The following is a 10,380-nucleotide window of genomic DNA, read 5'->3' as shown; positions in this document are numbered from 1 at the left end:
AAAAGACAAATAAAAAATATAAAATTACAAAGAATAAAAATAGTCTCGGAGTTGGTCATTCACTTAGTTAATTAGCTGATTATGGTTTTACTCAATGGGTTTCAAATAATGAACCTTTTCACAGCATTCAAATTTTCCGAGATATGTAAGCCTATAACCTATAAAATTACAAGAAACAAAAATTTGGAATATTTCATTCCATATGTATTGATTAGATATTTCTGAGATGAGTGGCAAAAAATATTGTGCTTTTACCCAATATTCTATTTTTTTTAGATGTTCCTGTATATCAGGCCAGATGACAGTTAAGTCTTCCTAACCTCATGTATTAAATAATTCTATATAGTTATATGTTAATCTTGACAAAAAAGCCTAGCAAATTTATCCAGTTCCTCCATTTTAAGGATGACACAGTTGAGTCACCACCAACTCAAGACTAGGAGGTGGCAATATTGCACTACTCAGCATTTTGTCAACAGCCAATTTACTCCAGAAGAAGAAGAGGAAGAAGACTGGGAAAACTGACTGGATGAATGATGAGCTCAGAAAGAAATGTCTTCTAAAAACGCATCAGTACCTCCAACTGGAGGAGGATGGTGGATGAGTTTCAAGTGGCAAAAAACGGAGAAAGAAAAAAGTCAGTAAAGTAGGCCGAACAATAGCTCTTCTTTCTCAGAAAACTGAAACGGACTGGACTTTCTACTCAGCTGCTTATAAACTTTCATAGAGCCATAATAGAAAGCATCTCATGTCTCAGTGTAGCAGTGTGGTTTGGGAACTGCATGGTACAGGAGAAGATATACCACCAGTGGTGAGGACAGGATAGGGGATTGTGGAATACCGTCTACAAGATCTAGACATTGTTTTAGCATAAAAAGTGCCCCGGCGTTTCCCTTGCGCCCCGGCGATCTCCTTCCTCGCGCCCCGGTGTTCTCTTTCCTCGCACCCCGGCGTTTCCCCCACGCCCCGGCGCTCTCTTCCCCAAGCCCCGGCATTTCCCTCACGCCCCGGCGGGTTTCCCCTGGTGTTTCTGTACGCCAGTCGTGCTCAAGCGTGTGTTGTTTAGCCGTGGTGTTTTCAGTACGCCTGTTCTCCCCTCTGGCGTTGTCGTACGCCTGTTCTTCCCTCTGGCGTTGTCGTACGCCTGTTCTTCCCTCTGGCGTTGTCGTACGCCTGTCCTTCTCTTTGGTGTTGTCGTACGCCTGTCCTTCCCTTTGGTGTTGTCGTACGCCTGTTCTTCCCTTTGGCGTTAAGTATGCCCGTTCCTTCCCTTTGGCGCTCTCATGCGCCCGATCCTTCCCTTTGGCACTGTCGTGCGCCCGTTCTTTCCCTTAGGCGCTGTCGTGCGCCCGTTCTTTCCCTTTGGCGCTGTCGTGCGCCCGTTCTTTCCCTTTGGCGCTGTCGTGCGCCCATTCCTTCCCTTTGGCGTTTCCGTACGCCCGTTCCTTCCCTTTGGCGCTTCCGTACGCCCGTCCTTCCCTCTTGCGGTTCCGTACGCCCGTCCTTCCCTCTGGCGTTTCCGTACGCCCGTCCTTCCCTCTGGCGTTTCCATACGCCCGTTCTTCCCCCCTGGCGTTTGTGCACGCCTGTCTTGTCTCCCTGGTGTTTCCCAGAGTTCTCTGGACTTCCGGTTCCCCAGAGTTTTCTAGCCTCTTTGGTTCCGCCGTGCTTTTGACCCCTGGTTTCCCTGTGTTCTCTAGCCCCTTTGGTTCCCTAGTGTTCTCTAGCCCCTTTGGTTCCCTGTGTTCTCTAGCCTTTGGTCCTCCGTGTTCGTGACCTTTTGGTTTCCCGTTTTCTCTAGTTTCGTTGTTTCCCCAGTGTTTCTCCTAGGCTTTTGGTTCCCCTGTGTTCTGTTTTTTGTTTGATTCTCAAGTCCACGGCTCAGATGTTCTGCTCTCAAGTCCACGGCTCAGATGTTCTGCTCTCAAGTCCTCGGCTCAGATGTTCCGTCCTGGTCACTAGTCTTCGGCTTCAGAGTTCCTCCCGGTCAATCTCTCCACACGCCTCCTGCCGGCCAGCTTCTGCACCCTACACCTCCGTCTGTTGAAAGACTCTGGTTCCATCATCATCCATCTTCCACTCTTTTCAATAAACTCACTCCTAAGAACTAGCTCTGTGTGTGCGTGCTGTGTCCGGGTTCATCCTAGAAAAATATCATAACACCTACAGTCAGTCGGTCATGACAACAATGTTTGCATGGACAAAAGAATAGACAAATGTCCTCCATCCTAAAGCCTACAAAAAGAGAGGATATCATTAGAAAGACAGACTTTTCTGTTAACTGAGCAGCCTCATGATTGAGTGGATCTTGTTGGGAGTCTTGATTCTCTCATGAGTTGTTCCCAGCCATGGGAGGAATGAAAAGAACTAAACAGCACAATAGAATTAAAGAGTAAAAACTCTGAGTCCCACAATGTATAGCATTAACCCATTTTCATGACACCTCCCAGGAAGGATGAGTCGTCGGTAGAATCCCTGTAACATCACACAACTAAAAATGTGTAGTGATTTGAGTTAAAATGTAATTAATCTATTTTAATTTAATGTTAGATCTCAATACTATTGGATAGAAACATGTTGCCTGTTGGTGGTTGTTATCTGCTTTAAACCAAACAAATTGAAATTGTACTTATTGACAGCAAAATTATTATTATATTCAGTAATGTTTAGTAATCATTAAAACAATAATAAAACAGTAATTAAATAAAACATTCACAGTATAGGTAAAAATGTTTTTACGAGACTGTACACTCTCATACAGTACTGATACTACAAATGCTTGATTCAGCAAATATTTAGACTGGATCTATAAATTTATATAATTTGTGCCCCTGAATAGTTCACATGTCCAAGTTAGATGACTAAATACACAAAGAAACAAACAAACAAAAAAAAAGCTATGTCACAACGAACTTTCCACACAAGTCAGTTTTGGCTTAAACTATCATATAAACATATATCATGTTTTTTTGTTTTTATAAAATAAAACTGTGGGGGGAAAAGGCAGTTGTAAGGCTTGCTGGTCACAGGCTTGTCCTACATGTCAGTGGTTGTTGTTTTAGAAAAATACACACATCATTGATTTCTAAAGAAAATGCAAATCCCATCTTTTTCATGCTTAATGTACCTACAGTCAGTCGGTCATGACAACAATGTTTGCATGGACATAAGAATAGACAAATGTGCTCCATCCTAAAGCTTAAAGCCTACAAAAAGAGAGGATATCATTAGAAAGACAGACTTTTCTGTTAACTGAGCAGCCTCATGATGGAGTGGATTTTGTTGGGAGTCTTGATTCTCTCAGGAGTTGTTCCCAGCCATGGGAGGAATGAGACGGACTAAACTAAAAGGCTTGACTTTTTTCTTACTTGAGTTCCTGCTAAAACGAATCTGAAATCGGGTTTTGTTCACACATGCCACATTTTGTCTGCTTTAAATGACAAGAGTTTATAACCCTACTTTGTCCGAACTGTTTGTGCAGGTGAGAATACATTCAAGCGAACCCTGCTCCAGACCGAGACAACGGATCTGAGACCCATCATTGAAATGGTCTTCCAAACGGACTCTGGTGCGGTTAGCTTCTGGTGTGAATACCAAACAGCATCGATCACACCCAACCACAGAAAACACATGTCTCTTTGTGAGGTAGAGCTGAAACATACATGTTGTTTGGCATTGCTACTGCCAGCATGCCGTGGCTTCTCTAATGTCATTCCAAAAACAGAAATAAAATGTTTGAAAACCTGTGTTGTTGCTCTTGAAATTCACAATGATTTAGCAGCTGGAAAAACAGCACAGAGGTACTAAACACAGGATTTCCATAACAGTTTTCCTACATATCTGGGTCTGTTTTCCCTTAGTCCCTTAATGTGAAAACAAACCACACCAAAAAGACAAAATAAAAAACGTTTGTTTTTGGTCCGGAACAAAGATTAAGGAATTAAAGGACATTCCTGGTATGAATACACCCCTAGATTCCCCAAGAAGAGATGCTGTCTCTAATTATGTCTACAAATTTGGTATTTTCCCACTGCCTGAAAAATATGGCATTGAAACTGGAGCCCTGTCCAATGCCGACATGCACCAGTTCAACCAGTCCTCTGGTGTTCTCTGTTTATTGTTCCTGCCACACAACTTACTGCTCATCCACTGCTCATCAGAACAAAAGTACAGTAAGAGGATCTGTTTGGGCAGAGAAAATCCAAATTCAGTAATTCAACAAGTATTTCTAATCAAAGTTTGTACTGTATTTACTGTAAACACATCAAAACAAACACAAGTGTTTTTATATTCAATAATTTCACAGAGAGAGAGAGAGAGAGAGAGAGAGAGAAATACTCAGTCTACATCATATCGTCCCTCTGGGTCCGGCCATACGATTTCGTCAACATCACATGCAATGTCTTCAAGTCCAAGGCACTGGGAAAAATACTTCCTAGAGTGTCGTAACCAGGCCTGACATGACACCTGGGTAATATCCTTATATGCCTCCTTCATTGTCTGTAAAAAGGCTATTCATTGATGGGGATGACAGTCATAGACCTTCCAGTGCCAGGCAGAGACGAACTCTTCAATAGGGTTCAAGAAAAGAGAGTATGGGGAGATGTATTGAACAGTGAAGAGTGGGTGATCTGTGAACCAGCTGTGGACCAAAGGAGCCCTATGGAATCTAACATTGTCCCAAACATACCTGATCTGCTTTGGTCTCTGAACATTACTGAACATGTGATGTAATATGTCCAGGATTGTAATAATGTTGGCAGTGTTATATGAGCCTAGTGTTGCATGATGGTGAACAACACCATTCTGACTAATAGTTGCACAGAGTTATGTTGCCACTGTGTTGTCCTGAGACATTGAATATGGCACAATATCAAATAATGTTCCTGGCACGTCTATTTGTTTTAGTGCGGCTGAAACCTGCCTCATCTACAAAAATCGGCTCATGAACCATGACATCTGCCTCTACCTCCATCACTCTCTGGAAAAGACAAAACAAATTCGGCACAGCAGGCCCTAGCACACCATTGCAGAATGCACTTCCAGATGCAGCACCGATGATACTATAGCTTACTTGCACATATTCATATCACAGTTGTTTCACATGTTCACTGTTTATTTCAAACTGAACTCTGTAGATTTGCTTCATTCTACTTCTGTTGTGGGCAAGTACAGGACTCAATACAAAAATGTTCACACTGTTTATTCTTTGAAAGGTGGTGTCATCCTCTATTATGCAATGCTGTATTTATCCTAGCCTTATGGAATTAGTTGCAATCACCATATTGACAATATGAATAATTGCAGTGAACATTCTTCCGCTCCCCCAAGGTGCTGGATGTCTATACATTTTGTAAGGAAACAATTTCATTATTTTTACATAATTGGTCTTGTGTTTCTCATTACAGTAGAGTATGGCAGTGCTACAAAACGTAGTGTAGTGACTGTACTAACCAATTTTAACCAATTTACATTTCGAAATGTGCTTATGATGCTTGCGACAGTGTAGCGGTTCAAGTTAGGCTGAACCTGTAGGCCTTGCACATCTGATGTATGTGTTTAAGCAATTGGGTCATCATGATATACTTCTGTGTCTAAAATAGACACGTGTGTTCAGTGTTTCGCAGATCTCAGTGTGTACGTGTCTTTGCAAATTCTCAGTCGAGTCATCGCAACAGCGAACAGGCTTCAATCGGAGACAACCGGACTTTCATTCAGGTCTTTCTGAAAATGTTTTGACACCTATCCAGGAGTTTGTCAATTTTGGTAGCTCACACTTGAGCAACCTGTAGTTGGTGCACAGCCGTTTTTAAGAACATAGAGGCCCATCCTCCTCGGCTCATTCTAAGTCAGATCTAAATTAATGACCCAACGCCACTGTCCTGGGTCATTAGAAGCTATTGCTTAGTGTGAGAGTACTTGGTCATCAGAATCATGATGCTGATGTAATCTCTTTGAAATTTGTTGGAGGACTGAGCTTTAAACACTGGGGAGTTGGAAGTGCAATCTTCCCCCTCTGCTAAGTGATGGCTTTTCTCTTTTGACCAAAATGGCTTCTTTCACCCCTCTTTAAACCATCTGTTCTCCCTGTCCAAAATCTGGACATCATTGTCGTCAAAAGAGTGCCCTTTGTTCTTGAGGTGCAAGTGGACTGCTGTGCTGTGCCATGCGTTTATGTAGCTGTTGTTTAGTTTCTCCGGTGTAGGAGTCTGAACAGTCCTCGATGCGTTGGAGCGCATACACAACGCAACTTAGCTGTGGTTTGGGTGTTCTGTCTTTGGGATGGACCAGTTTTTGTCTGAGAGTGTTATTAGGTTTGAAATTTACTGGTATATTGTGTTTGGAGAAAAATATTGTCATTCCATATGTGTCAGGAGTTGAGTCGTCGGTAGAATCGCTGTAACATCACACAACTAAAAATTTGTAGTGCTTTGAGTTAAAATGTAATTAATCTATTTTAATTTAATGTTAGATCTCAATACTATTGGATAGAAACATGTTGCCTGTTGGTGGTTGTTATCTGCTTTAAACCAAACAAATTGAAATTGCACTTATTGACAGCCAAATTGTTATTATATTCAGTAATGTTTAGTAATCATTAAAACAATAATAAAACAGTAATTAAATAAAACATACACAGTATAGGTATTGTAATTTAAAATACCACAGTAATAAAATTTCAGGTAAAAGTGCTGTAAATGAAAACTGTAATGAAGCCGTAAACATATTTATAGTACTGAAGCTGTAACTGACAGAAAATACTCATGCTACAAAATCCTACTGCTGTAAAACATATCAATATGGCTACAGGAAGACCAATACAACTCCTCATACTAAAAATGTTTTTACGAGACAGTACACTCTCATACAGTAGTGATACTACAAATGCTTGATTCAGCAAATATTTAGACTGGATCTATATCAGTCTAAATCAATGACCCAACGCCACTGTCCTGGGTCATTAGAAGCTATTGCTTAGTGTGAGAGTACTTGGTCATCAGAAGTTTTACTTCTTCATACCCCTTTTCAGACAACTTTCTTTAATCATTAATCAATGTCAAATATCCGGGTTACCTGATATATTTTATTTAGAGGAAAATTTTGTTTATCTCATTTCTATTTATGTTCAAATGATTTATTGAATTGGAACAGAAAATTTTATTTAATGTTTACCAATTACTTTCTTATGTGGTATTTGGTTGAAGAATTTCTTAAATAGATTTATTATTATTATTATTATTATTTATTTATTTCTGAAATTGATTTATTTAATATTTGTTAAATGTGTTAAATTTGTTAATTGTCTGAAATAAATGTCTTCATCATCATCATCGTCATCCAAAAAGTGCTACCCCACTCCCAGGATATTTTTTCGAAATACATTTCTGCCCACTTTGGAAACATTGGTAGAAAAAAAACTACCATCTCCTTGAAAGGACCCTGCAGTGGAAACCTTACATAAACCTGCCATCATAAAAAAGATGTGTGTGAGTATGTCTGCGTGTGTGAGTTTCCCTATGTGGAAAATTTGTTTAGGAAAAAGCTTAAAGTTGCAAATTTGACCAGTGTTCTCAATGCAAATATTTCTTTGCAGTTCCACATACTTTTTGCATGTAAAGGAAAAAAAAAGACAATTGTCTCATACGTCTTAGTGTAAAGGGGTGGCCTTTCCCCCAACAGTAAGTATAAAGTCTGCAATCCTCATTCAGTTCACAAGGCAGCATCAAAATGGCTAGGATTCTGTTCGCAGTCTTGTTTCTCACAGGTCAGACGTTTTCTGTTAACATCTACAGTGATAAATATGTAACGTTGCTATTCTGAGATGACATTGGTGATAAGTTGAATTGAGAATTTTTATTTTATTTTGTAGACTGGCTAAACCTTTCAAGCTGCCGAGTTTTTGATTACCACTTTGTGGATCAACCTTTGACTTGGACTGAAGCTCAGACCTACTGCAGACAGAGATATGTAGACCTGGCTACAATACACAACTCTGAAGAAATTGCACAACTTCTCAACACACTTTCATCTTTTGGTCATGCTTCTGAGGTCTGGGTTGGTCTGTTCTATGAAATCAACTGGGCATGGTCTGATGGCTTCTCAGGGAGTGGGGCTGACTACAGGAGCTGGAAAAAATCTTATAATGAGCCTAATTTTGCTTCAGCCAGTCAATTCTGTGTGTGCTCTGACAGCAATGGGAAATGGTGGGATGATTTCTGCGGCAACCACTACCCATTCCTCTGTTACAATGGTAACCGTGCCTGGTTTGATATTTCATAATTATCCTTAAATTTGGCCCAACCACCTATTTAACTTCTTTGCCTATTTGTCTTCTTTGTCCTGGACCCCAGGCACACAGCTGGACCCTGAATATATTTATGTGGAAGAAGAAATGAGTTGGTCAAATGCTCAGAATTTCTGCTGGGAGAACTTCATTGACATGGCTACAGTGAGGAGCAGCACAGAGAACCAGATGGCCATGACCTTGGTACCTGCTGACAACCGTTCCTGGATTGGCCTGTTTAATGATGGGAGATTTTACTGGTCTGATGGAAGCTCTGTCCTCTTCGAAAACTGGGATAATGGTTATAATCCAATTGGCTCAATGACAGTCGTATGTGGTGTTACATCTATTGACAACTCAGGAAAATTCAACTTTTTCTCCTGTGAAACAAAACTACCGTTTGTCTGCTACAGCATTTATTCACGTGAGTGTTTTACTGAGGATAACTTATATTGCTCATTAGGTTACCTGATAACACTAGTACAAAACTGACATTTGGGGCCTCCTCTTTATTTTGAAACAGCAAAGAAGCAGGTTGTAAAGATGATACTGGAAACAAAGGACTCTGTGGATCTGAATGACCCTGTTCTTAAAGCAAACATCTTGAAAAAGGTAAGGGTGACATTTTATGGTCATATTTTATGGTAATTTTTCTGGATGTTCTCATTAGATTCCAAATCAAATATTATTTCTGAAAAACGAACTATGTCTGAGATTATTTATTTAAAAATGTCCCTTGCATGTCTCCTAGCTGCAGGATAGACTTGAGGAGCACAGAGTGACCGGAGTCACACTTAAATGGAAGGAGCATCCTGGTGGGGAAGTTTTCAGGAAGGAGAAGAACCTAAAGAAGACTGACCTCTGAAATAGTTTTTTTTAATCATTCTCTGGTCCTTGAACCTATTCCCTGAATTTAAGATATTACCTGGTAATATCTACTGTTCATTACACTAAAAGAGTAGTATACAGAGTCCTATTACAATATTTTTTTAACATTTAACTAGTGCTAATTATACACTTTTAAACTTGGTTAGCCAGTTAGATGCTACTGTAAAAATACAGTAAATTTCCTTTTTCCCATTGTATTTCTAGTTGTTACCTTCCGGTCTTCTCTACCGACCGCTCTATTTCAAAGACCGTATGACATCATTTACATGATCAGCACCCACCCACTTTCCACGCTTTCCACACTACCCACACTCAATTGGCTGTACACATTCACCCCAAAAGAGTTTTATGCAAAATATTCAGAAGATGAAGAAAACACCAGTTTAGATCAAGAAAATATGCCAAAAAATACAGATACAATTTGTAAATGTAGGTGCAGTAATTTTAGGACTATAAGGCACACTTAAAATCTTTAAATTTTTAAAAAAATTGATGGTGCTCCTATTATCTGGTGCACCTTATATATGATAACCGTTGTGCTTACTGGCTGATTTTGTCAGATAAAATACAATACAATGCGCTCAAAAATCGATATGAATTTGGTAAACAATGAAGCCGCTCAACTCAATGGATATTCAGAGTATTACGGTAAACTAAAATATAAAATATGTGCTAGCTAATCACATATTTTACCATCCGTTCCGCCACTTTGTCCCACTGGCAGAAAGTGTGGGAATTGAAGGAATTTGCCACAAGAAATGTAGGCAACAGTATGCTTGACTATAAAGGGTAAAACGTCTATGGAGAGTCAGCACAAAGTCCACCAAGCTCACAGTATGTGCACAGTACGTTCGATTATATGGGAGCCATTTGGCAGCCTCCGTGCTAGCAACAATAAACCTAGTAAGTTAATTCAATGTGAGTTACGCTTATTTTGGCCTTATGTTAGAAACGGGGAGTGTGATCCAACTACTCTGTCCTTCTGACAGAGAAGGACAGAGACGGATAGCTCTCCCTCTCAGAAGAGAGCTGTGTACGTGAAGGGGTGGAGTGATATTACACTCTTGGGAAGAATATCACGTGTGCCTTGTGGTCCGAAAAATATGGTACATCTCAAAAAAATAGAATAATGCGTAAAAGTGCAATATTTGTTGTCATATCACAAAATGAAACTCATATATTATAAAGAATCATTACACATAGAGTGA

The 10,380-nt window shown here is 40.0% G+C and overlaps 1 protein-coding gene across 1 annotated transcript; it reads left to right on the top strand.

Annotated features, from left to right (window-relative positions):
* The first annotated feature begins 8,437 nt into the window (after window positions 1-8,437).
* LOC118565862 (lithostathine-like) lies at window positions 8,438-9,165 on the top strand. The gene is made up of 3 exons (XM_036146910.1): window positions 8,438-8,708; window positions 8,808-8,896; window positions 9,036-9,165. The coding sequence occupies exons 1-3, from the start codon at window positions 8,441-8,443 to the stop codon at window positions 9,147-9,149; spliced, it is 471 nt and encodes a 156-aa protein (XP_036002803.1). The 5' UTR covers window positions 8,438-8,440; the 3' UTR covers window positions 9,150-9,165.
* The last annotated feature ends 1,215 nt before the right edge of the window (window positions 9,166-10,380 follow it).

This window comes from Fundulus heteroclitus, chromosome 14 (assembly GCF_011125445.2).
Source record: "Fundulus heteroclitus isolate FHET01 chromosome 14, MU-UCD_Fhet_4.1, whole genome shotgun sequence".
Lineage (NCBI taxonomy): Eukaryota > Metazoa > Chordata > Actinopteri > Cyprinodontiformes > Fundulidae > Fundulus > Fundulus heteroclitus.
The sequence above is the reverse complement of the archived record's forward strand: the minus strand, read 5'-3'. Positions and strand labels throughout refer to the sequence as shown.